Source organism: Mesoplodon densirostris, chromosome 1 (assembly GCF_025265405.1).
Source record: "Mesoplodon densirostris isolate mMesDen1 chromosome 1, mMesDen1 primary haplotype, whole genome shotgun sequence".
Lineage (NCBI taxonomy): Eukaryota > Metazoa > Chordata > Mammalia > Artiodactyla > Ziphiidae > Mesoplodon > Mesoplodon densirostris.
The window spans coordinates 6,453,858-6,481,803 of record NC_082661.1 but is presented as its reverse complement, the minus strand read 5'-3'; the positions used below and the strand labels follow the sequence as shown (position 1 = coordinate 6,481,803).

The window sequence follows — 27,946 nt, the reverse complement described above, 5'->3', positions numbered from 1 at the left end:
GCTCAGGGTACCCCAGGAGACTCCCGCTCTCGCTTCTTTGGGTACGAAGCCTCTTTCACCTGTCATCCCAAACTTGGGCTCATTGGGACCCCTGCTCATCTCAGCCTCTGCTTCTGCTCAGTCAAGGAGGGCTGGGATCCACAGTCAGCAGGTAGAGTCAAGGTCAAAAACTCCTGCAGAGGAGACCAGGGCTTATTCCTGGTGCTGCCTTTCAATGCTGTTTGAACATGTGCTGATTACTTAACTAGCCTCTGCAAACCTCCGCTATAAAGATGGGAATACTGGTATCCACCCAGGAGTGTCTGCAAAGCACTTAGAGCCTGGCACGTAGCAACTGCTCAATACATTTATTAGGAACCATCCCTTCAAATGTCTCTAAATCCTCGTCTTTCTCACATCCCCACTTCCCCAGCCCCGGGTCAGATCTTCGTAATTTCTGTACAATAGACGCCTACCAGCTGTATTTGGTTTTGGTAACTCCATCCTCCACACTAACTGCAGGCACAGCTGTGTGTGATCCTGTGTGTCTCTCCTGCTTAAAAACATTCACCTTGCTCTCCACTGATGGTAGAATAAAATCCCGATGGGTCTAGATTGCTCCGCAGGGCATTCAGGGCCCTGCCACTGAATCCCCTGCAGCTTCGTCTGCTCCTGCCCTAGCTGTGCACACACACACCATTATGCTACACACACACACACTGCTTAGTTAGATGGAGTTACTCGCCATGTCCAGGCTCGTGGGCAGCCAGCCAGGCCCTCCCCGCCTGTGCTCCGGGTGAAACTTTACTCACCTTGCAAAATCGCCTCCCTGCAAAGCCTCCCTGACCCCCAGGAAGAAGTAGGTGATTCTCCTCTGCATCCCCATAGCACCTGATTGACAGCATCGACCTGGCTCCCATCACGCTGCTCCATGCTAAGTGGCTTATGGATCCGCTTCTCTACGAATCTGTGACCTCCCTGGACAGATGGACCACATCTGATACATTCTGAATTCTTGACACACACTGCTCGGTACTGCCCATAAGTCCTCGTAGAATGGAGTTGAATCTCTGGAAGGCTTTTGTTTTCATTTTCCCGAAAACTTTGAAAACTCACTTTAAATATTATATAATAGGATTGTTTGGAAACAGAGCTACCGTGAAGCATCCACAAACTGCTATGTGTAAAAGGTGAGCATTTCAGAGAATCCCGGCCATGAGAGATTCAGCAATGAGCCGGGGCCCCTTTCCTCTCCCACTGTCCTCAGAGGCAGGAGACAGGCTATTGCTAAGAATTATGGTTACGTTCAGACAGGGGCTGCCAGCCACATAGCACGTGAGAACCACCTGAGAGCGCCTACAAAGCCTGATGTCCAGGCCCCACCCAGACACCCGAGCAGCAAGGCCTTTGAAAGCTTCCAGGCAACGCCAACATGCTCTGGGCTGAGAGCCCTCAGCACCAAACAGCCCGACGCTCTCCCTGCAAGGTCTGTCGCTGAAGGCAGGTGGCGTACGTAGACGGTTCCACCTCCTTGCGAACAGGTCACGTAAGGAGCGTTGGCGAGCAAATACACCTGGGTCAGAGCAGACTTTCAGGATCTCTTCCAGCTCTGAAATCACCTTTGCAGAGGTGAGCTCCCTCCCGAGTTCTCGGTGAGGAATTTTCTGACGGCCGATTGAGCCGAAAGCCGATTTCTGTGTCCTGGGACTGTGGAGCCCGTGGGTCCCTTATCAATGAGAGCTCACCCTCAGGGGGCCCATGGGACCTGCCCAGGGAGACCTGGGAAGAGGCCTGCTTGGAGCTCTCAAGAGGGTCAGATGCACCCTATTGGGATTCTGGATCTAACTGGGGAGGTCAAAACGCCTTCCTGGCCAGAAGAGAGCCTGGCGGGAGATGGATGCCAAGGCCACCGAGGTCCAGACAGCATGGGGTGGCATCTCCTACAGCTGCTCCAGGCCCCAAGAATTCTCAGAAGAAGGGGAAGTTGGGTACCAGCCCAGGACCGAAGGCAGAACCCGACCTCCCTAAGTCGGATGGGATGTGTTTCATTCTCTCCACCTCATTCCCAAACATTTACAGGCTGTGAGTGATCTAATTACCCCCAAGGAACTTACCTTGTCAACGTGATTAGCGATCTCTATTAATCGTTGTTTGACTTTTTCCAGGTCTTTTCCTTGCCTCTGAAACTTAATAATTTTAAATGTCAGCATTACCAATGGCAAGACTATCAATCAAATCTCATCTTCCCAGCTCCTGGAAATGTGAAGTCTCAGGCTCTGAAAATCCCCCAGGGCCCTCCCTGGTTTATGGTGAAGTGAGCTCCCATTCTGCGGAGTAATTTCCCCATCCAGGGACTTTCTGAAACTCCCTGAAATTCACCCAAGCCAAGTGCTCAGAAGATAGTAACTTTTGTGAATTTTCCAGCCTCATAAATGATGGAGGCAGTGACATGTTTTGGCATAGAGAAAACAGACAACCAGAAGGCAGTCCAAAGCCATTCTTCATATCATCAACTTGATTTTAACTTCCTCCAAAATCTCCTTTATATTTGTTTTTAAAATATTAAAGAGTGGAAGTAATAGAAGCGCATGGCAACAAGTCAAACAATACAGAGAGTGGATAAAAAGTTAATAAATTCCCACTTCTCCGGGCTAATCTGAACTTCCAGAGTGGGAACAGTTGCCTGTGAAATGGTCAAGTCTGTTTCATTCATATGCATTGAGCCAGTCTGGGAGAAAATGTCACCTAATTCGTAATAGGTAGTAGAGGCAAGGAAAGAACACAGGGAAGATCATCTAAAAAAAAAAAAAAAACTAATTAAAAATTAATTAAAAGAAAAAAAAAAACTAATACAGCATCAAGCCCTGCTTTGGAAGGTAGGGTTTTTCTGCTGTGTCTACAGCCTTCATTCATTCATTCATTTTGCTTGAGGACATATTGGACATTTTATTTTATTTATTTATTTATTTATTTTTTGCGGTATGTGGGCCTCTCACTGTTGTGGCCTCTCCCGTTGCGGAGCACAGGCTCCGGACGCACAGGCCCAGCGGCCATGGCTCACGGGCCCAGCCGCTCTGCGGCATGTGGGATCTTCCCAGACCGGGGCACGAACCCGTTTTCCCTGCATCGGCAGGCAGACTCTCAGCCACTAGCGCCACCAGGGAAGCCCTGGACATTTTAAAACTAAACTTTTCCCCAAAGTGTTTTAGAATACATTCTAAAACCATCTGCCATTTCCCACACATAATTCTCCCTGTTTGGAGAGCTTAGCTACATGGCAACTCTGCAGTCCTTGCTAATATTCTGTAATACCAGATACATTTTTAATATTTTACACATTATAATACCAGGAAACCACTTTTTTCAATGGGTTGTTTACAATGCTTTTAAGGCCTCTTGGAAAATGAGGTTAAATAAAGCAAGTAATAACTTGCTAAACATTTTCTTTTGCCTTTTTTTTTTTTAAACCAACCAAGAAATTTCAGAAAGTTCTTACCTCTCGGTTGTCTGCCACAATAACGAGCTCTACATACTTGGTCGTCTTGAGGGCCTCTCTTTTTTGCTGCCAAAAGTAAACATGGGTTTAATTTCCCTGACTGCCTCTCTGGGGCTTCCTGAACACTGTCAATGTCTCTCCACTCAAGCACTTGAACTAGGGGACCCCCCCCCTACCGACATCACTGGCTCCCACACCCCTGTCCCACCTAGAAGCTCACCTCCAACCCCAAAAACCTCTGTAAAACCTTCTCAACGTGAGCGGCCACTTTCCATTTCCATCTGGGAAATCCTTAAAAAGGAATCTAACCTTTCTGCTGACTCACTGATTATAGGATCAGAACAAGTTGAGATCATTATTAAACAAAACACATATGTAAACAAGCAAAACCAAAGCTCTCTCCGGAACAGGAGCCAATGAACTCTTCATTTCGGGCTGGATGTAGCACATTTCAAGATCGCTACAGAAGATGATGGAATTAGGGTCTCACGGGTGTTCCCTTTGCCTTTGTGGTCTAGTTTTGTGATGTGGGAAAAGCCGATATATAAAGCGAATATATTTTGAGCAGGAACTGCATAGCCCTTCTGGGGAAACACTGAGTAGTCCATTCCAGGGAGCTGATTTCTGCAGGTGATCATTTAAAAATCTGGTTAGAAGCAAAGGAAGAATAGGGAACAGCCAGGCGGATAAATGGGGAACAGAGCCAGGCGAGAAGAAGGTGCTAGGAGGAAAACCAGAAAGGAACAAAAGAAACAGAATAGAAAGAAACAGTGTCAAGAAAAAAAAAAAAAAAAGACTGAAACATGCCACTGGAGAAAAAGGATTGGTAGGAGTGCAATAGTTGAGAAGAAGACAGAAATTGTATATCCAGGGGTAGGGGCTGAAGATGATGCAGAGAGCCCAATATGAACTCCCTCCCAAATCAAGGCAGTCTCTGAAGTGGGTGACATTTTAATCATGTTTCTTCAAAAAACATTTGTACTCTTCCATGAATTACTGGGACAATCCCAAAGGCACTTTCAGGAGAAAAAAAAAGCAATTCATGGAGGGTGGTCTCAAGAAGCAAACATTAAAAACAAAAAACAAAGCCTTCAGTTTCTGCAATAAAATGCAGTCGGAGGAAATGAGGGTTCAACTGGTCTCAGTCCTCATAGCTGATATCGCTGCTGTATGAGTTAACTACACACACTGCTTAACGTTGAAAACTTGCATGTTATAACCACGCTTTCAGACAAAAGCAAAGATGACCAAGGCATGCTTTGAATCAGCTTTCCAGTCACATAATCCTGAGGGAAACATCTTTTATGAAACAAATCCCCATCAGTCCGGGATCGTCCAAACAGGAAAAATGTTTGTATCATAGCAGTGTTCCTCCTTGCGGCCCAGCTGTGCTGATTCATGAATTTAGGTATCCCTAAAGAAATCTGGAAACCTTATGGAGGAAGGAAAAATAAAGCACCATGAAAGGTATAATTTCTCATACTTTTACAACGTTACAAGGGAGAAAAGTTAAGCTTTGTAACTATACGTTGTAGCCATGCTTTATGGTGAAAACTACGTACACACAAAGGAAAGATTAGCCCCAGCAGTACCCACTGGTGTACGCAAAATGAGACACCTTCTCGAAGTGTGAAGATCTTGCCCCTTCTCCTTATTCAGGTGTGGAAAGCAGAAACCTCTTTTCCTCCCATAATTCCCTGATTTACCATGAGCTGAATTTACCAGATTCAGCTCATCTTACAGAAGAAAATACAGCTCTATTAAAGAAAAAATAAACTAGCCTCCCATTGAAAAACTCATAGGGAGAGCCCTGGTTGTTCAGATGTTTACACCTTTCAGACTGCAAAGGGGTGAAATAAACGACCAGGGGATATTTCCAAATGGCCTTGGATCATCATTTAGAAAATACACAATTCCAGATAATGAAAACAAACACATGAACCCAATTTTCCTGTCTCTGCAGTTTTCAGAGAAGTCCAAATTTTCTCATGAATGCAGAGAATTGCTAGCTCAGAAAGAAACCTAACCACATAATAATAGAAAGCCATGGGGGAGTGGCTGGCTCATGGCTGCAAAGGTTCCTTCTTCCTTCAGCTGCACACACAGAGAGGCTTAAATTACCTCCACATGATTTCCACCTATCTGGGCTATCCGGTTAAAAAAATCATATTTAAAATGTTTGATATACAGAGCAACGTTTGAAACTGGTTGCTTGATTGGATTTTCATTTTGGAGGGTGATGATAAACAAAAGCCCTTCCCCAAACAGATAAGAGAATATAAGCCTCTGAGGATGGCCCAACCATTCTCTACTCCGAGGTGCAGACCAAGGGGTTCTTTGAGTCTTGCTCAAGCGGGAAGCTGTTCCTGGGCCTCTCAAAGTCATCACAGCCAAGTTCTCGGGGAGAATGACCCCTACACATGTTACAACAAGAACTCTGGCATTGGGAACTTAACTCAAACTGAGTCAGAAAACAAGTCGGGATGAGGGTGACAATAAATTCTCATTCCAACTCTCTCTTCCTATGGGCCAGGTCCCTGAAATGGTGTTTCAGGGAGACGGGATAACACAGCACAAGTCCTGAGGCTGGGGAGAGCTTGGAGTGTCGTAGCAGTGGGCAGGATGGCTATCGTCTGGTGAGTGAGGGAAAAGTGTGGATGAGAGGTGGCTGAAGATGGAGACAGAGGACAGGGGCCATGGTGAGGAGGCTGGCCGGTAACCTAATTATCGGAGAGCAGTGGGGGACCCTTGAATGTGAGGTTCTTTACACATCACTCTGGCTGCTGGGAGGAGAATGGATTATCGGGGGACCATAGGGGAAGTGGAGGGCACAGGTGAGCGCTGGTGACAGTTTGAGGCTGTAAGGATGGAGACAGGCAAACAGATTCAAGTTGGGTGTTTTAACCAAACAACAACAACAAAACAATAACAATGGAACCAGGACCATTTCCATAGACGGTAAGATCAGCAAATTTGATGAATCAGAGGTTTGGTTTAACTTCCTCTGAGTAAAGAAAGATCCTTGTTGGCTCAAGCCAGCCTCCGTGCCTTGACTCTAAGGCCCCTTTATGAATAGGTATGAACTGAGTCCTGGTCTCTGCTGTGAAAGGTCATCTCTACCATCCTTACCAACGATTTGTATGGGGACCGAGCACACAGATCATATCTGCGTGGGGTACAGCCTCTGAGGTCTGGCTACTAACACAGGCTGCAGAACCAGCAACCAAACGAGACAAATGCTGGAAGAATGGGCTGAATCTGATGAACTGAATGTTAATGGGGACAGATGCAACGTATTGAAATTGAGTCTAAAACGCCAGTGGCAGAAGTGAGAGCTGTTATTTACTCATCTAGAGTTTCAGTCGATACAAGAGTCAATAGGAATCCACACCTGGATATTTTGGAACCTCGGTTCACGCTGAGAGATGCTCAGAGCTCAGGGCCAAGGAAGCAATAGCAGTGCTGGCCCTGTTATCCACCAAGATTTACGAATGACCAAGGCAGTAAAGGAACTTGGTGTGTATGGCCTCTTAGAGGAGGTACAGAGGTGAGGGTGGTTATATTAGAGAAAATGTTTAAAAATTAAAATTAAATTAAAAAATTAAAAATTTAAATTAAATATTTTAAAAATTAAATTATATTAAAAAAATTAAAATTAAAAATTAAATGCATGCTCTAATTAACAAGTTTTCCAATGGTTCTGGCCAGTTCCAGATATTCAACTATTACTAGACTCTACAGATAATACACATTACTGTTAATACTTCTCCCACCGTCACTAATGTGACTTCTGTTAAACCAATATGGCAGCCTGTCTAGAAACCCAAAAGCAAGAGCCCTGGTCCATTTCAGAGTGTCTGCCTTTGAGGAAACTACAGGGTCTCCCTGACCAGATGTCCTATTTGAACTCAGTAGCCCAAGCAAACATGGCTTTCTAGAGAAGGCACTGACTTTTACATGTGACTCCTAATTATCCATACTAGTGGAGGGGAACAATAGCACAGATAATCCCCGGAGAGGATAATTCAAAAATAATTTACATTTGCCTTCGGGATGTATTATGTGATTTTCTCCAGTAGCGGATTTATGGCCTTCACCTTCTTTATAGTCTGCTCAGGCTTCTGTTAAAATTCGTTTGCATTTTTGAATGAACAGCTGATGGAGAGGGAGGGAGCAGTCACAGGAGGGCTGAGTGGCAGGGGCTGTGCAGGCTGGACTTACAAAGCTGCAGAGGAGGGAACTGGCGAGGAAGCCCTCTGACTGCAGGCACCCTTCCAGAAGCAACTTGGGTTCTCACTAAAATCTAATGTAAAGCCTTGTAAAAATGACAAACAATAGCTCAGGCTTATATTATAGCCAGTGCATACCCCGAGTGCAGATTTATTCCTGCTGCTCGTTGAAGAAAAACACACACATCTGCAGAAAAATCTCAGTCTGCAAGCCAATCTGTGCAATAGTTAACATTTAGTAGGGGCAAAAAATGCTGGGAAAAAGCAAAGGCAGTTGCTGCAGTGCATAAACTAGATGGGTTAGATGCAGTTACATTGATTTTTGAGTATAAAAAAAGGCAGTGTTAAGTCTGGCAGGTAAGGGGCATAGAACATGAGTATTTCCCTTTCATATTTTCCATAGGTACTGCCCCAAACTGTCTTGTGTATAATTTTAATTCTCACATATTCCACTTATTTGAAAATTGTTTTTTGTACTGTTTTCACAATATCGATGTGCTTTAAGTCAGAGACATTTTCTCTTCCATAAAAACAATCCCGACTATTTCTAGAGAGGAGTATTGAGAACGGAGTTGAAGTGCATGCCATGCCACCCCTTTACAATTTAAAGGTTCATTTACACTTGCATATGCATAAGTAACAAAACAACATTGTTATTCAGGTTTTCTCCATCTCTCTACACGTCAAAATGACTGGAAATTACTGTGCCAATCCTAGTTCTAGGGAGCCTGTAAGCTTAGTTAAAGAATTAAAATATGGCTGGCAAGGCCTGACCAAGTCAGGACTGACTTCCAAATGAAACGGCAAACATATCCGAGTGCCGTTTAAACTGTCAAGTTATAAATCTCACAAGGTGGATAACGTGTGATCAACAAGGTACTCAACTCAAGACGCCTGGAAAACAAAATGCAAATGTTCTACTTGTTTATGATTGTGAAAGCTACGGCCTCATCACATCTTATCTGAGGTCTGGAATCAAAGGCAAGCGTAAGCGTGAAACAAACATGCCCGGGGACCACAGAGGCCGGTCTCTGGGATTCCATCTCTTAAATCTGTCACTCTAAGCTGGCTCAGGGGAGGAGAGCAGGAAGAAGATTCTGTCAAGCTGCTGCTGATGGTGGAGGTGGGGGCATTTTTCAAGTCCTTTTCTTGGGGATTGAGATTCAGCCCCACTACTGAGTGTCAACGTCAAAGTCAGCCACAGTGCCTGATGGGGTGTGATGGGGAAAAACAAGAAAAAAAGAGGTTGCAAAAGCACCTGCTGCAGAAAACCTTGGGAACATGTTAACAGACAGAGGAAGTTAGGGTCATACAGGTGGAATCAGGATGGAAAGAATGAATGTAAAGTTAAAATGAAAAGTCCTAAAGCAGTTCAGTTAAAAGCAGGTTAGGGGAACACACACCTCTCCACAGGTAGGAGGAAAATTTTAAGGAGAAGAAATCGCTTAGGATAACGTTTACTGTCTGAACTGAGAAAAATGATTAGGAATAAAAAGAGGCACAATATTTATGAAGTGTTGAGTGTTAAGCAGTGTAACGCTCAAATTAAAGTCAGGAAGGACAAAGAGTGTCAAATGGAACCTTGAAAACATGTCCCCAGACCATCAAATGTAGGTACATCATATCTAGGAATTCTTTATTTCTTGTCAAGAGAGGAACAGGAAAGATAGAGATGAAAAATCAGGAAGTCGTCGATAACTTCCTATCGGATTGTAGTCTTTTGAGTTCAGGGCCTCCAGCCAGATGTGGCTACCCTTACTCCTTTTTAAGAGTTCTGCTGCAGTCTGTGGAGCCCACGTGATACTGATGTAAAAGGGTCAGGCAGCCATTCGGGGTGCAGGTTCCCTAGTGCTGCACCAGGGGGGGACCTCTTAGTCGGGAGGGACATCTGTGGTCCAGACTCCATTAGGGCAACTACTCTCTCCAGTCCTGCAGCAGAAGGGAAGGCCTGTGATGAGCAGACCCAGGGGCAGGTGGCCAGAAAGCAGAGACCCCTCGAGGGAAGTGGGACAGGTGCCCCCTAGTATGGACTGGGGATAAACACCACCCCTCAGCCACACTGCTGGACCAAGACCCAGGGCAGGTGAGTGGGCAGTGGCAGGGAATGCTGTGCAAATCCTGATGAAGACCCTAATTATAGGGTCTTATTATGAAGACCCTAATCTTGAAGACCCTAATTTTGCATTGGCAAAACCTCCATATTGTCTGTCTCTTCCCGTAGAAGGGAGAGCTGCCCAAGGGTGTGGAGGTTCCGGTCCAGTTCTGTGTACCATGGAGGGGCCCAACGGTGGGGCAGACTCCTGGGTCTAGGCCCAGAAGGTTCTCACCGGAGATGTGATTTTGCATCCTCTGAGCTCAACTCTACCCAGCATAGGTTAATGAGTCTGAGGCTGACGTTTAATACAACAATGGAGCTTTCAGTATCTGATTATGTTCTGTTCACATCATAGCAACCACCTCCAATAAACTGGGTAATAACTCCATCCCTCAGACACAAATAGCAAAATTTCTCCAGATGGCCTAGCAGTGGGTGTCCCTAGCTGGAGTCCCCAGCTCCCCAGAGACACCACGTGGGTTTCCCTCCTACCCTTCTTGTCCAGGTCTGGGAGGGCGGTGGGAGCCTGTCATGCATTGCGAGGCCCGTTGTGTTTGATCCACAGGATCCCCAGATGCTCTGCAGGTTCTCCACTGGGAAGAGTTTGTATCTGTTGGTTTCATTTTTCATTGGCTCCAAAATATAGGTTTTATTTTCAAATGTAATAAGTCCCCTGTTGAAAAAGAAAGAAGAAAAATTATGTAACTTTTAAGGGCAGTTTCTTGTTCATGGCTAAAACCCAGTTCTTACTCAGAGAATAAAAAGAGAAATATCAATTTATTTATATTCTCAGGTCTGAATTGGAAAGGACATTCCTGTGCCATATGTTTGCATTGATTTATTTTTGTAAATCTTTTGAAAACCAAGTCTGCGAAGTTTTTTGTTTCAAATATTTTATGGTAAAGAATCGACTGTGTTTAGTCTTTACGTTTTTCATTTGCTTGTTTTTTACTTCTCAAGGATATATTGCTGGGAAGAAGAGTTGAGAGAAAAGTTGTTTCATCCGCTTAGAAAATAACTAGATCTGGATTAGCAGACATGATTCAGAAGGGAAATCTTTATTTTTTTTAAAGGAAAATTCCTACACCTGAATTATTCATCCTGATCAACTAAATTTCCTAAATAGTTGAAAGGATTCTGAAATAAGGTTAAGTATAAACCTATGCTTTTTTCAAATTTATGGTTATCAAAGGCTAAGGGAGTGGGAGGGATAAATTAGGAGTTTGGGATTAACAGATACACACTACTATATACAGTACAGATAAATGACAAGGTCCTACTGTATAGAACAGGGAACTATATTCATTATCTTGTAATAACCTATAATGGAAAAGAATCTGAAAAATAACATATATATAATATATATAATTTATATATATATTTACATAAAACCAAATCACTTTGCTGTACACCAGAAACTAACACAACATTGTAAATCAACTATACTTCCAAAAAAAAAAAGAATGAAAAAAAAGTATGCTTTTTTTGGTATTTTACTTAGTTAATTTGTGGGAGTACTGGGCATATACCCTGAGAAAACCATAATTCAAAAAGAGTCATGTACCACAATGTTCATTGCAGCATTACTAAAAATAGCCAGGACATGGAATTAACCTAAGTGTCCATCGACAGATGAATGGATAAAGAAGATGTGGCACATATATACAATGGAATATTACTCAGCCATAAAAAGAAACGAAATTGAGTTATTTGTAGTGAGGTGGATGGACCTAGAGTCTGTCATACAGAGTGAAGTAAGTCAGAAAGAGAAAAACAAATACTGTATGCTAACACATATATATGGAATCTAAAAACAAAATGGTTCTGAAGAATCTAGGGGCAGGACAGGAATAAAGACGCAGATGTAGAGAATGGACTTGAGGACATGGGGAGGGGGAAGGGGAAGCTGGGACGAAGTGAGAGAGTGGCATGGACATATACACACTACCAAATGTAAAATAGATAGCTAGTGGGAAGCAGCTGCATAGCACAGGGAGATCAGCTCGGTGCTTTGTGACCACCTAGAGGGGTGGGATAGGGAGGGTGGGAGGGAGGGAGACGCAAGAGGGAAGACATATAGGAACATATGTATATGTATAACTGATTCACTTTGTTATACAGCAGCAACTAACACAACAATGCAAAGCAATTATATTCCAATAAAGATGTAAAAAAAAAAAAAAAGGACACATTTGTTAAATATTTTAACTTGCAGAGACAGGGGTGGCCTTATGCCATGGATCCCAAGGCATGTCTGACCTTCTGGAGCAGGACGTGTCCTCCTTCCTGGAAATGAGCCATGTCAGTTTCTTTAAGTGATGGGGGAACATCGGTCTACACACTGGTTTTCCTTTCTCTTTTCCAATGTGGAATAAGAAGTACTTTAACTTAAAAAGGCTCTTCCTGATGTTGACATCAGTTTTTTCTTTAGAGAAATGAGAACTTGGGTAACAGTAAACTAGCAGCTCTGAGAGTTCCCACACATCTAGCAATTTCTGTTATTGATCAAGTTGACTGCACTCATAAATGCATACAATTTTCATGCAAAATTCATCTGATTGTAAATAGAGGCTTCTAACACAGTGACTCAACCTTTTTTGAGACATGAACCTCCTCCTTATACTCTCCCCAGAAAAATTCACATCTACATAGATCCACAGTATTTTGCAGAAAATTTCAGGAGATTTAGGACTATGGATGAGGTCCATGGGCTCCAGGTTTTAGGGCATCAGTTCCAAGGATTTAAGAAATAGCTTAGTCCTTAAGAAACAGCTGAAAAAGTCGGGTGCTCCAGCAGTTTCTTTCAGACGATCTGAGCTTGTTTCCAAAGGATGGAGCTTGAAAGGTGTTCCTATAACATCCACTATTGCTCATGTGTTCAGCCATTCACTCATCCAATGCTTATTGATGGCCCACTTATAGGTGACTATTTAATCATTCTTAAATTTTAATGGGACAACAGTATGTCAGTACTCAAATAGTATGAAAAGAAAAGGTTTGATTTGGCAAATATTTATTTTGAACGCAACCGGTGAGCCCATACAAGCTAATCAGTTCATTATTATTCAGCTGGTTTACTCCACTAGCCCTGTTTTGTGAAGTGTTACAGGCAGTGAAAGAAACAGCAAGATCATGTCCAGGATGACCACAGCCTAATTGAGAAGATGGCGCCGAGACACACAGGGCAGCTGGAAAACACTGGAGAGTTGAGCTGTGTGTTACCAATAATCACGACACTTAACTGTTCAGAGATGGGGGAGCCGGTGTGGTTTGGCGTAACTGAGAAGTTTTGGCAATTTTCAAATCCCACAGATGGATTAAAAGTCATTACATACAGCTGTTCTCGTATACACCCTGGCCCCCTACTCCCAACCCCCCAAACTACAGTCTTCATGTATCTCCAAGTAGATCTATTCATATAGACAGGACTTCGGGCATCAGCTCTGGGGTGGCTTGTATTTTTTTCTTTGAAAAGTTCCTTATGAACTACAACTTAGATTTCTCAGTTTAGAATGGGTAGTAGGACATTTCAGTTTATTAAAGTTGATTTTGAAAAACCCTAAATTAAGAAAAAGATCTTCAAAAAAAAAAGGCCAGGGTAAAGTGGAAAATGAATACACTTGAGGGGAAAAGAGAGATTGGCTAGAAAGCTGACTTTCCTGCCCTAAAAAGAAAATGACACCGACATTTCATGTTGCATTGCAACATTTTCTATGTTGCATTGGATTTCAATAAGCTGAACACTTACAGTAAAATCTGTCACCAAGTTCTAATCATGAGAAGCACATGACTGAAAAAGATTTTCTACTTAATGGAAAATTTCTAGAAATTGTTACTCAGTCATAAAAATGTTCTGGTGTCTCCTTTTATCTTTTAAGTCATCCAAAGGCCAGATGTTGAGAAACTGGGGTGAAGCCTTTCCCTTTGCTCCAAACAATTGGCAGCCTATAATACATCTTAATTAAATAATTGCTTTGGACTGTCTTGTGTATAATTAATCATTTAGCTCTAGAGATTGCTGGAAACCACAGTGGACACAAAATTCAAGGATTCGGGGTTTCTGAGATGTGAAAATTTGATGTTCTCACAGCCCTTTCTGGCCCCAAACTAGATAAGCGAATGTAATTTAAGTTGAATGTCATAGGTATTTAGCTGTCAACTTGGAGTTGGAAGTATCTCAGAGTGTGGAATTTAAATCCAGCAGACTTTGAAAGTGGGGTTCTCTTCCCACTGGTAGAGCAGGGGGAGAGAGGTTAGAAGACAGTTGCCAATGTTTGGGAAAGATGAAGACTCTGGGTATCTTCTCTATGGGGAGATTAAGAGGATCAGGAGAACACGGGACTGGCCCTTATGAGGGGAGGGTGAGGCCAACTTCCGGGGCAGTGAGTGGTGGTGAATGGGAGAAGCAGAAGAGAGGGACAGTTGGAGATGATGAAGGCCACCCCTCATGGCACTCTGCTTAGGATCCAGGCTCAGTGGATGCCCCATAGAGCGCAGCTCGGGTCATTTTCCCTGCTGTCGAGGGCACACAGGTAGCTGGAGGTACAGGTGGGACCCAGTCTCCACCCAGTTCTCCAAGGCTTGAGATGTTCAGCCCCTGCGCTCTCCTGCCTGCCTCTCTCCTGTGCTGTCTTGAGAGGGTTGTGGGGCCTGAAACAGGGATGACTGTGACAGAGGCAGGAATCAAAGGGGAAGGGCCGAAGAAATGGAGCTGCTGCTTTGAAAACAGGAGGCTTTTACTTTACATTTCAAAACCCTATTGTTTTTCCTTCAGTGGAAACAAAGAGGAATCTATTACAATTTTTTTTTTTTTTTTTTTTTTTTTTTTTTTGCGGTACGCAGGCCCCTCGCCGCTGTGGCCTCTCCCGTTGCGGAGCACAGGCTCCGGACGCGCAGGCTCAGCGGCCTTGGCTCACAGGCCCAGCCGCTCCGCGGCATGTGGGATCTTCCTGGACCGGGGCACGAACCTGTGTCCCCTGCATCGGCAGGTGGACTCTCAACCACTGCGCCACCAGGGAAGCCCCTATTACAATTTTAACGGCTTAGATATTAAATAGATTTACTATTTTGTTAGCTTTCAAAGTGATAACTCAGGGGACCTACACGTCCTCAAGATAAGTTTTTGTCCTTCTCGAAATTCAGTTTTTAATCTCCAAAGCAATGGTGAGTCAGGCAATCACACAGCTGAATGGCGTTGTTCTTCATATGATTTTTCTTTCTACTCCCAGGCAAGCAAGGTAGTGGCACATGGATTCTGATTACCTGTAATCAGATGATGACTCAAAAATGGGAATTGGGCTTTCCTGGTGGCACAGTGGTTGAGAGTCCGCCTGCCAATGCAGGGGACACGGGTTTGTGCCCTGGTCCGGGAAGATCCCACATGCCGAGGAGCGGCTGGGCCCGTGAGCCATGGCCGCTGAGCCCGCGCGTCCGGAGCCTGTGCTCCGCAACGGGAGAGGCCACAACAGTGAGAGGCCCATGTACCGCAAAAAAAAAAAAAAAAAGGAATTAAACTTGCTGATTCTGTGTTCAATTGCAACTGAATTTTCTTGGAAATAGACTTTGGGGCTCAATACTGTGCTGCCAACCATGTTAGAGATGCAGTTGGCATGAAATTTAATTTCAGTCCTTTTTGGGAGGAGCTCACAGGTAAAAGCGGTATCCCACCTCATCTGTGTTTTTTTTTTTTTTTTCTTCCGGTACGCAGGCCTCTCACTGCTGTGGCCTCTCCCGCTGCGGAGCACAGGCTCCGGATGCGCAGGCTCAGCGGCCATGGCTCACAGGCCCAGCCGCTCCGCGGCATGTGGGATCTTCCCGGACTGGGGCACGAACCTGTGTCCCCTGCATCGGCAGGCGGACTCCCAACCACTGCGCCACCAGGGAAGCCCTCATCTGTGTTTGATACACCGTGATGGCAGCAGTGTTAGTGAGCACAGTAGCACCATCAGGTTTATTTTCAATAAGTAATTTCCATGTGAACTACTTATGTATAATCAAAACAAATATTCATTATCCCCTGCTACGTGCAAAGCACCAGGCTAGCTCCCATGGAACCCATAAAGGCATCTCACCCATGGTTCCCATTTCAAATGTAATTCATAAACAGGTTTGGGAGACACGACCAAAGAGGTAAAACAAACTGTTATAAAAAATGTTAAGAGTAGCTATTACTACCATATGCCAACACATATATATGGAATCTAAAAAAAAAAAGGTTCTGAAGAGACTAGGGGCAGGACAGGAATAAAGACGCAGAGGTAGAGAATGGACTTGAGGACACGGGGAGGGGGAAGGGTAAGCTGGGATGATGTGAGAGAGTGGCATTGACATATATACACTACCAAATGTAAAACAGATAGCTAGTGGAAAGCAGCTGCATAGCACAGGGAGATCAGCTCGGTGCTTTGGGATCACCTGGAGGGGTGGGATAGGGAGGGTGGGAGGGAGACGCAAGAGGGAGGGGATATGGGGACATGTGTATACGAGTAGCTGATTCACTTTGTTGTACAGCAGCAACTAACACAACAATGTAAAGCAATTATACTCCAATAAAGATGTTAAAAAAAAAGAATAGCTATTACTGGCATATCAATAATAATAATAGCAGCTATTACTGATGGTTACCCTGAGCCAGGCTCCTTTTTAGAAATAACAGCTCTATTGAGAAATAATTCACCAACCATTAAGCTCACTCTTTTAAAGCATGCAATTCAATGGTTTTTTAGTATATTCACTGAGTTGTACAAACATCACCACCGTCTAATTCCAGAATGTTTTCATCACCCCTAAAGCAAACCCTGTACCCTTAGCAGTCACTCTTCACCCTTCCCTGCCGCCATGAACCAGGCTCTTGAAGTCTCTGTTTTCTCTAATATTTACAGCAGTCCTCTAAAGCAGGTATGATGAGCCCCTTTCATTAACAGGAAGCCAGTGACGAGAGCCCATGGTCTCTGTGCTTCCCCAAAAGATATATCCAAGTCCTCATCCCCGGTACCTGTGAATATAAACCTTCAAAAAGGGGGAGGGCATTTCCCCGCCAGTCCAGTGGCTAAGACTCCCATGCTTCCAATGCAGGGGGCGAAGGTTCGATCCCCTGGATGGGGAACTAAGATCCCACGTGCCGCGTGGAGCAGCAAAAAACAAACAAACAAAACAACAGGGGGCAGTGGTTTGCAGATGTGATTAAGTGGAGGATATCGAGCTAAGAGTATCCTGGATTTAGGGTGGGCCCTAAATTCAATGACGTGTGTCCTCATAAGAGACAGAAAAAGGAGAAGACACAGACACACAGGGGCGAAGGCCCTGTGGACAGAGGCAGAGACTGGAGTGATGCGACCACAAGGCCAGGAACGCTGAGGACTGCCAGGAACCAGGAGAGAGGCATGGACGGACTCTCCCTCAGAGCCTCCAAAAGGAACCAACCCTGCCAACACCTTGATTTCAGGTTTCTGGCCTCCAGAACTGCGAGAGAAGACATTTCTGTTGCCTTAAAGCCCCCCAGTTTGCGGTCATTTGTTACGGCAGCCCTAGGAAACTAACACAGGCACACAGCTGGTCAGTGGCAGTGCCAGGATTCCCCAGATGGACTTGGCTCCCAAGCCTGCTCCCTTGCCTTTGGCCACTCTGGATGGTCAGCTCCTCTCCTGAGTCACCAAGGACTTGTGCCAGGGTGGGCACAGCTGAATTCCAAGTGCAAAATGCCAGAGAAACTCAGAGCTGCCCAGAGGCTGGTCAGTCAGCCCAGCGCTGACCTAGGAATGGTTGATAAACAGCCCATGTGAAACGGGGGCCTTGAAGGGAGTTCTGGAAGATGGGGAGGGCCTGGAGGTGTGGGGAGCTCGGGGGCCAGGTGAACGGCCTCGAAGGAGCAAGAGTGCAGGGGAGAGAAAGGTTAGCGTGTGCTCAGAAGGAAACACTGTGGCTGAAACGGAGACGCGTGCGGAAGGACAGCGGGGCCACAGAAGGAGGGCGGGCACTGGACCTGGGCGGTGGTTGATGCCAGGCAAGGCGCTCACCTTGGCTTTAGACCTCGGGCTGCCCCTGTGGCCTCGTCACCCACCGTGCCGCACACGCTTTGCGCAGAAGACAATATTGCCTCTTCCAGGCACTTCCAACTCCCAGCTGCCGGGACGTGGCTCTTGCTGGTCCCTCTTCCTCTGCCTTTCCCCACCTCCATCCCGGGACCTCTATCAAATCCACCGGCTCCTTGCCTTGTAACCGTTGGTGGCCACCCCTCTGGCCTGCGGGATGCAGCTGCTTTGGGGCCACGTCTTCACCCAAAGGCTCCCACCGTTCCCGGGCAGCCCTCGGGCAGAGGCTTCCAGGGTGAAGCATAACCTCTGAGGTCCAGGGTAGCCATACCTCCCTGCAGGATTCCCTGGGCCCTTCTGCCGAGTTTCTCGTGTGGTCTTGTGTACACTTACTTCACGGCACTTGCTTCTTCGTATTAAAATGATGTCTGGCTGCAGTGATCAGTGTGTGAGGAGGTGATGGATAAACACCCGTGGAAACACTGTTGCACAAGCACGTGAGTGAACAGGGGCTCTGACATGTAGGCCGTGGGGAGCCGTGTGGTTTCGAGTGCAGAGGGTGGCAGGACTTATGATCGAGCAGTGTTTTTGAAACACGACCTTCTGGAATGTGCGAGATGGATGTGAAGGGAAGGATGGAGGAAGCATGGGTGCAGCGCAATTTAAAAATGCTGGAGGGGGCTTCCTTGGTGGCGCAGTGGTTGGGAGTCCGCCTGCCGATGCAGGGGTCGTGGGTTCGTGCCCCGGTCAGGGAAGATCCCACATGCCGCGGAGTGGCTGGGCCAGTGGGCCGTGGCCGCTGGGCCTGCGCATCCGGAGCCTGTGCTCCGCAATGGGAGAGGCCACAACAGTGAGAGGCCCGCGTACCGCAAAAAAAAAAAAAAAAAGTGCTGGAGGGAGGGAGGGCTGCTCTGGGGTGGCGACAGGGGAATGGGGAAGGGGAGATGGATGAGGGAGGTGCTGTAAGGGGTGGGTGTGGGAGGGGCTGGCGCCTGCCAGAGGTTATCAGAGATCCCCCTGGGGGCCAAGCTAGGAGCCTGGGATGGGCTGGACCTTGAATGGAAAAGAGTTCAGGCGGGGGGCCAGTCTGGGGACCAAGGAGTTGGGATTTGGACATTCTGAATTTTGAATGAAAGTAGAGCCTGGGAGAACTGAGACTTGACCTTGGGGGTCCTTCAGGGTGGGGACCAGAGCAGCCTTGGAGACGGTGCAGAAGGGCTCCAAACCCAGCTGTGGCTCCCACAGATGTTTACACAGGATGACGGAATGAATATCTCCACGGAGGAAGAGGAAGGGAGAAGGAGAGCCCTCACCAGAGGTGGCGTGGCCTGGGGGCTGGAGGGGAGCCAGCAGAGCCCAGCCTGATAGAAGCTAGGGGAGCCGAAGGTCACAGAACAGAGGTCAAGGTCAAATTAACTTCACCTCCCACTCTAAGCTAATTTCTTTCTTAACGTGATCTACTACACTTTAAAGATTTTTTTAAAATTTGAACTGGCTGGGATTAAGTTTCACTGACCACTTGATGGCTTGGGGAGCGCACATTGATTCCACCAATGTTTATTGAGCACCTAGAGCGTGCCAGGTTCTAGACAGTGCTAGGGTGGGCCCAGGGCCCTGCTTTCCTAGCAGACAGGACAGCAAAGGCAAGGTCATCTCCACGTGCCTGACTTTTCGGCCCCTTAAACCACTTTGCCATTAGGTTGAGCTGTGACATCTGGAAAACCCACATCCACCCAGATCAGTGAACACTCAAGTCCAGCTGAGAGGTACCAGGGTCAGGCAACTCCTCGGCATCCTTGGACGTGGCCAGTCCTTCAGGAGGGCTGAGGCTCCTTTCCCAGCACTCGCCTCACTCCCTCTGACTTGTTTTCCTCCTAAGATCCTTCTTTCACTTTCTCAGCTGAGATTTCTGGTCAATTTCTTCAAATGGATCAATTCAACGTGTTTGTTAAATTATAAATAACAACACTGCATCAAAGCAGAACTTTTCCTTTCTTTCTTTTTTAAAACATGATGGTTGTGATTGCCCTGATCACTAAATTGCAAATGATTACCTTCATTATAATGGTTATTTCTGATTCCATGGACCATAACACTGGTCAATTCTACCCTTTGAAAAATAAGTTGATTGACTAGTTTTCAATAGTGTAGTGGAGCAAGAAGTATTCCTGCATTTTGTGTTATGTTTGATCTCATTATATAAAACTTAGTGCAGTAAACTTTATGTTACATAATTAAAATCAATACAAGACATTAAAGGAACACAGCAGTGTGTAGACGTATTCAGGTACCAAATAACCTGGCATCTGAGTATTTTTATTTAATTGAATTTTTAAAAGCATCTTGTACTGTCTCCCACATCTAAGGCCAGTGCTAAGAGCTGATCAGACATGTTCCCTCTCCTGAAGGTCCTTACAGCAGGGTAGTGAAAGCACAAGGTACGGTAATCGACTGTAAGTGAGCCAAAGCAGGACGGGTGCCTTAACCCAGGGGTGTAAACAGATCTCTAGGGAGCGCCTGCTATGCTACAGGCACTGTGCTGCGGAAGCAAGGGCTGTCTGTGATGGAACAGGCGAGGCAAGGTTGAGCTGCATGGCAAGGAGTGGCTGGGAGGCCAGGGTGGGCTTTGTGGAGGAGGCATCATGTGATCTGGGCCTTGGTGGGAGAGTGAACCTTCCAAAGCCACTGAGAGATGGGGAGAGGAGTGTGTCCCAGGCCGAGACACAGCAGGGATAAAGGCAGTCACACACATGCAGGGCATGTTCCGTAAACATGTAGAAAACCGTGGGGCTGGAATGGGGGAGGGGTTCCTCAGGGTAGAGGACGATGGGGCTGAAAAAGAAGGTTGGATCCAAGTTGTGCGAAAGATCTAGTGGAGCAAATATGGAACAAGGAGTCAGCCAGACTTGGGTTTGAGATGGACTTTTGCCCATTACAGCTGAGGGACTCTGGGGAAGCCACTTTCCCAGGCTTTGCTTCCTCAACCATAATCTGAAGAATGTAACCCCTGCCTACAGCTTAGTGAGCATCGCACGAGCCAAGGCTTGGTGTCAATGCAGGAGATGCCTCTCTCCTGAGAGAGCAGCTGTGACTAGGAAGGGGGTGACAGCATGCTTTGACGTGAGCACCTGCAGCTCCGAGCTGCAGCGTCAGGACCAGGCTCCTGGTGACCGAGCCTCAGCTGCTCTGTAAAGCAGTGGCACTAACACCCGTCCCTGCCCTCCTGAAAGCAGAAATTGTGATGATGGCAAAGAGTAAAGTAGGACATAGCCTGCTTGTCATCACCCTTGGAGGGTGTGTGTGTGTGTGTGTCTGCATGTGTGCGCCTGTGTGCGAGAGCACGTGTAAAAGCGTGAGTGGGTAGGTGTGAGTATGTGTGCAGGTGTGAGTATGTGTGCACCTCGTGCTCAGGTATCCTGAACTCCCCTTAAAAATGAAGTTGTCATTACAACGAATACCTAGTTTACAACTCTAGATGCCAGTTTCCTCATCTGTTACGTGAATGCTTCCCTTAAGTCTATCAAAGCACAGGTGGTGATTCCCCAAGAAATTAAGCCTCATTTTAACCAGCATGCCCGCAGGGGATGGGAAAACTCTTGGCTCATTCCAAAATTGGGAGCCCCCAAGAGTCCTCACGCCAGGTTTCCAAGCAGAAGCTCGGAGGTGGAGCAAGAGAAGAGGAAGAAATGGTGAGAGACAGGTTTTCCCCCGCTAAGGATCTCATGCTCTAACCAGGCAGCTGGAAGGGGACAGCAATGTGGTGTTTGTGAATCAGATCAGGACACAGGGACATGGCTATTTGGATGCCCTGGCAGGAGCAAGCCAGGACTGGACGTCTGTCCCATTACAAAACACAGCGGCTAAGCTCCTCTGGGACGGGGCAGAATTCTCTCCACATCACTGGAACATGGTACCCAGGCATGACAGTGTCAGGGGGCATCTGGTGCTCATGGGGATGCTCGTGGGCTTAGGGACGCAGGAGCAGGGCTGAGGCACGAAGCCGCGGGAGCAACAACAGAGACCAGGAGAACCATGAACACTGCGCTGACACTGTGCTAACGAGGGCTGGGCATCTTGGGGAGACATGTGATATGGTACAAAACTAACTTATGGCCCAAACTTCCCGTTTGACTTGGGGTCCTTTCAAAGGAAGGATAAGCTCTATGGCGGCACTCGTTTTTATGACCTATTTTCCACGTTGCACTTCATTCCCTCCATTCAAGAGCTGTTTCCTCTTTAATCTCCCTTTCTGCTGGGATCTCCACGTGTTTCTCTCTCCTTATCTTCTCCCCTTCAAGCTTCAAATGAAGAAGGATGACTTGTTTGCTTCCCTCGTCTCTTCTCTCTTCCAGGACAGAGCTTTCCTTGCCTGCCCGTCTTTGATCAGCCTTTTTGAAGCAAAGCAGGATGTTCCTTCTCTGCTTTTTCTCTGCAAAACTGTAATCTGCTGGGCTCTAATTAATGCATCCCCTAGGACACTCGAGTTTTCCTTCACATTCCTAGCTCTGAATGTATTTTGGGGTCACACCATATTTCACATAATTTTTAATCCTATATTCTTTCTCAAAATCTACCAGGCTGGTGCTACTCTAGTTGCATTTTTACTTCCCCTCTCGATTGATTCTTCTGCCAGGAAGCAGTTGATCGAACACAGCTTTGTCTCTGGTCTGATTCTCTCCTCGCAAGATCATAAAGTTGACTACATAACTCCGGAATTTCTCTGTTGATGCATGGTCTGCTGCTTTTGTAACAACAGCACAAAGATCTGGGAAATTAAAATTCTCAGGAGCTCCATCCCCAGGCAGCAGCCTGCTCCGTCAGTATTCCCACCCCGTCTTGGTGGTTGACACCAGATGACGCAGCACTCACTCCCCTGACTCTTCCTGGAACCCCAGCCATAAGTATTTCACAGTATTCCTCTTTGCCAAGTTGTGCTCTGTGCCAGGTACCCGGGGTGGGGCGGGTGGGCATTCTCCAGGTGCCGGAGACAGGAGGTGGTCCTGAGACTCAGACACTCTGCAGAATCTGGTCAGAGAGATGGACCCCTCTGTGAGGGAGAAACCGGGGACCCTTCTAGTTACCTGTGTCTTTGGAGGGCAGGCCTGGGATGGAGGACAGGGAGTAGAGAGCAAGTGGCAAGGCCAAGCACAGGGGGCAGATCTGTCCTATTTAAATGTTACTCAGGAATACTCTACCCAGTCATTCATCTTCATAATTTAAACCTAATTAGTTAATGTCACTGGTTTGAAGATTGTTTTATTTAGTGTAAAAAGGAGCTATTAGGAATTCCCTTGAAGATACCCTCATCTCTTTATCCATCAAGGGTTTGATACCCTATGAAAACCACCTGAAAATTATCAGACCAACCCGGATGTCTCCATGTACGCCTGGTCTCAGTTTCGCTAGCTTAGAGTTTTCACAAACATGTGGAAGCTGTTGTTAGAGTTGGCCTGTAGTTTCTGTGTGTCCCTGGCCCTCATCTGTCCTTTTTCTGGTTTTCCTTCATGTACCCACCCTTCTCCCCAGCCCGCACCAGCCCCTGAGGCTGGGTGTGGTTCACACTCAGCCTGGCCCAGGGGTTGGGCACATAACCTGTTAATTTAGAGCATTCCACCCACCACTTCCCTGGTGGTGCAGTGGTTGGGAGTCCGCCTGCCAATGCAGGGGACATGGGTTCGAGCCCTGGTCCGGGAAGATCCCACATGCCGCGGAGCAACTGAGCCCGTGCACCACAACTACTGAGCTTGCACTCTAGAGCCCGTGAGCCACAACTACTGAGCCCATGTGCCATAACTACTGAAGCCTGCATGCCTAGAGCCTGATTGTTTCAGGGAGGGGCCCATGACCCAGTGAAGGACAGTAAGTTGCATTTTGAGGACTTTTGCTGAGCTTAAGGGTCCTCATTCTTCTACTTGCCCTCTGAGGATGTAAGTCTGGAGCCGCCTGAAGACTCTCTGTCACCGCAAACATAAACAGTGCCTGAGAATGAAATCAACACAGAAGAAGGTAGAGGCCAAAGATGGAGAGAGAATGGATTCTGATAACATCAGTTAGGCCCTGGAGCCAGTCATACCTGAAGCCATCTCTGGACTTTTCGATAGCATGAATCTACCTCTATGCTTGGTCTTTAAGCCAGTTTGAATTAGCTTTTATGTTCTTTGCACACAGTGACCTCTATGTTAATTGAAGGTTGGAAATATCTAGCCTTCAAAACAGGTCCATCTTTTAGGTTCCAGAGAGGTGCGACAGACAGTAAAGTGCCAACTTCCCATGTATGTGTTAGAGACTCTCTACTTTCAGGTGTATTGGACACCACACAGGAGAGGGGTGACTGTAATTCTCAGGTGTGTGTGGTCCTGTGTGCTCCACCCGGCCCTCATAGGAGCAGTGTAGCTCTGCATGGAATTAACCCAGAAGCACGGCACGGTCACGCCTCCCTGACTGGCCCAGTCCCAGAATCAAAGAATGTAAGACTGTCTCAAGTGGCTGATGGTTTTTCCATTGGCTGCTCACTCAAGGTCAGGCACAGGGCTGGGCTTTCCCATGGGTCATTGTACTTATTTTCACAACCACCAGTCTCAGCTAGAGTCTTTATCTCCATTTTAAATACAAGGCAACTGGCGCTCAGAGAGGCCCAGTGACTGGTCACTGCTTGGGCTATTGTGTTCGGGGGCATGGAGATCTATCTGATGATCCCAGAGGGCCTACCTCCAATTGGTCACTCACCTTGGCCCAGATGCCAGCGGGGCTGGCCCCACCCTGTCCTTCATCTCTGTGTCCTCCAGGTGCCTGTGCCCTGGTTTTCCAGGAGAACTGGGCCCTTAGCCCCACACAGCCCTTCAGTCCTCTAACTGATCCCACCCGCCTCCCTCGGTCCCTGAAACCTTCCCACTGTGCCCTGCGGACTCATGGTCCCCCCCAAACTGCCCTCCCCCTGACGCGTTCCTGAGTGTTCCCGTCACCTCCTCACCCCAGCCCACGTTTGCTGCTGTGGTTTCCCTGCATGGGACTGGAGCGGGCAAAGGAGGTGGGGAGCCAGTTCTGAACAGACTGTTAGATTCCAATGGTAAATACTTAAAAATGAATCCGGTATCTCAAGGACTGGGGGAGACGTGAGGAAACAGAACCCCCGTCCTCTGATGGTCAGAGTGGAAACGGGGCGGGCACACTGACAGGACACGGCGGCAGGACTGGGCAGGTCACACCCTTCCCTCCTTCGGGCGCCTCCATCCGAGCCGCGCCCGGGTCACGGAGCCCAAGGCCTGCGGGGCCGGTCGTTGGCAGCTGAGAGAGACTGGAAACCACCTAAATGCACGTGGCGGAGAAAACGAGGAGAGGAAACGCGGGTGTTTGTGGAACGGAAGGCTGTGCGCGGTGAGGGAAGAGGCCACCCTCACGCGCCAGGAAGGACGATGCCCAAACGATGCCGAGCGCGGACACTGACTGCAGGGCACGCGGCGAGGCCCTCCTTCACGTACACGTAAGGCGCGCAGGTGGCCCACGCCACGAAGAACGGCAGCGGGCGGGGGGACACGTGTTGGGGGTCGGTGGGGGATTGGGGGCGCATGTGGGGCAGGGATGCCCTGGGAAAGGACGGGCAGGGCGACATGCGGCCAGAGGCCCAGCTGCACCCTCCCTCGGGCCAGTCCAGCCGCCAGCCGGGCCCAGGGCTGCGCGTGCTGACCAGGCCGCAGCCAGACTCGAGTGCTGTTATTCTGGAGAATTCCATCCACTAGCGGCTGTACTGTCTGTCCCTAAGAGCCGCCAACGCGATTACTCATTAATTCAAGAGTACCTGTCAATGCTCACAGCGCCGCAGGACTCACGGGAGGCAAGGTTGCCAAGAGCGCCGCTTCCGCTCCCCCGCGCGGGGGGTCTGTCTCCATCCCCGGCCGCTAAACCCTGACCAGGGCCCCCGATCTCCACTTCGCTCCCGTCGTGTGTAGTGTGTGTGTAGTGTGTTATGTGTGCTGAGTTGTCCAAGGTGCATTGTGTGCCTGGGGTATGTTGTGTGTGGCATGTTGTGTGTGTGTTGTGTTGATATGTGTGGTATGTTGTGTGCGATAAATTGTGTGTGTGTTACAGGGTGTCTGTGGTGCTTGTACTGTGTGTGTTGTGGTGTGTGGTATATAGTGTGTGGTATGTGTGTGCTAAGGTGTGTATGTGTGGTGTGTGTAGTATATTGTGTGTGTGTCTGTGGTGTGTGGTGTATGTGGTATATTATGTATGTGTCTGTGGTGTGAATGTGGTGTGTGTGGTATATTGTGTGTCTGTGGTGTGTATGTTGTGTGTGCGGGGTGTGCACTGAGGTTCCTTCTCCGCCATGGCATGTAGTACTTGCAGACCCACGGCGCACAGTCCTGCGTTCCCTGGGCTGCCGCCGTCCCAGGCCCTCCGTCCTTCCCTCCGCAGACCCACACTCTGGTGGCAGCGGCCAAAGCAAAGCAGGACTTTGAGGACACAAGCTGCTAGTTCACAAACTGGATAGATAAACCCAGTCAAGAGGCTGAGGCAGCTGGGAATCTGTCAAGACTGGTTTTCCTGGGGAGCCCACAGAGCCCGCCGGGGCTGGTTGCTGCGACTGGAAGGCAGGGCTGGCTCATCCTCAGCAGCAGAAGGGATTGTTTCCTGCGTCGGGCAGGGGCCCTGCCACCCAGGCCCGTACTCAGCTCACCTGGATCTGTGCTCAGTCAGCCCCTCACTTTGTGTCCTAGTGAGAAGAGGCCCTTTTCATTGTTATTAAGCAAGCAGCTGAAATGCTAATACCTAACGTCCTATTTTTTTAACACTGGGAGCTGTTTGACATCGAGCCACAAAAACAAAAGATATTCCCCAAATCCTTGGCTGCTGAAACCTAGCCAACCTACCAGACCTGAGGATGGCCTCGAAAGAGGAGCGGCGAAGGAAGGCGAGCTGAGATGGGAGTGGGGGGGTGCGGTGCCCTCCGCATTGCCAGGCAAGGGCTCCTTGGTTCTGCCAGGCAGGGGCGAGGTCCGTCACTCTAGTGCTTTAGAGCGAGTGGAGAAGGGGGTGGTCTGCGGTAGCTGCGCTGAAGGCTGAAGCTGCCACTGTCAAGGTCACTTACCTGAGACCAGAACAAGTGCTGAGACTGACCGTGGAACCAGAATCGCCCTGCACGTGTCCATGGTAGTAACAGTGACCCTGAAAGGAGGAGAAAGTCGGTTCAGTCATGCTGTCTTCTTGTCCACTCACAATAAAGCAACAGCCTCCAATCATCTTGTTTTCAGCTACAGAATTTCCTTTTGCATAAAATATTGAACCAGCCAGCGGTCTTAATGTTTCATGCCAGCCCCACGTGACCCAGCCAGGATCTATGGCAGGAATATCTGATTTACTTAGAGATTATCAACAGGGTTTCTAATTGCATCCCGGTTCCATTCTCGTCTCTCTGACACCCTTCAGGAAAGCCCTGATGTGGAAGGTTTTACAAACTCCAGCAGCTGAACAAATCACATTGTGTGATTTTCCACATTACAAATTGTCTTTTGTAATGAGATGAGGAACTGTGTGGGGTATTTAAGCACACTGTGAAATGCAATAAAATGAGGCCCAATCTATGGCTTATGAAAACAGAAAAGGCTACGAGAGGAAGGGGGTGAGGAGACATAGCGGGTACCTCCATGAACTGCCCAATTGAGAGCAGAAAGACTCTCTTAGCAGGAGAGAAAAATAGAAAGGTCTTCTAAGACAAAAGTCCTTGGGTGACATGCCTGCAATATTCCATTTCTTTAATAATGTCACTTGCAAAAAGAAACCACAGCACGGACACGTCCTTAGTGAAGATAGATATCTGTCTGGAATCAAGGTTAATTTTATTGTTGAACAAATGTTATGTTGCAGCCCCAGTTAAGTGGCTGGCTGGCAAGAAACGCTAAGTGCACTTAGTGTTCCTCATTCAAGGCCTCTGAATGCCAGCGGTGTGCGGTCCCGAGGCAAAGGGCTGTGTCTTCTAAGGGACAGGAGAAGTGGATGCTGGGGTTTCAGCCTCAGCACACAGCTCCTTCAATCAGGACCACAGTTAATCACTTTTTCCAGGGCAGGGCAGGGTGTCCAGTTGTCCTGCCCGACAGGGACAACATTCCAAAGACCAGCTTGA

General features: G+C 47.5%; 1 protein-coding gene across 1 annotated transcript in view; it reads right to left on the bottom strand.

The window, feature by feature from the left end:
- Window positions 1–27,946, bottom strand: part of ADAM12 (ADAM metallopeptidase domain 12) — a 406,064-nt gene that overhangs the window by 94,710 nt on the left and 283,408 nt on the right. The window contains exons 5-8 of the mRNA XM_060098411.1: window positions 26,915–26,991; window positions 10,292–10,472; window positions 3,476–3,541; window positions 2,094–2,165 (exon numbers count right to left, since the gene is read on the bottom strand). Coding sequence (XP_059954394.1) covers window positions 2,094–2,165; window positions 3,476–3,541; window positions 10,292–10,472; window positions 26,915–26,991 — 396 coding nt within the window. The remainder of the gene's footprint in view (window positions 1–2,093; window positions 2,166–3,475; window positions 3,542–10,291; window positions 10,473–26,914; window positions 26,992–27,946) is intronic.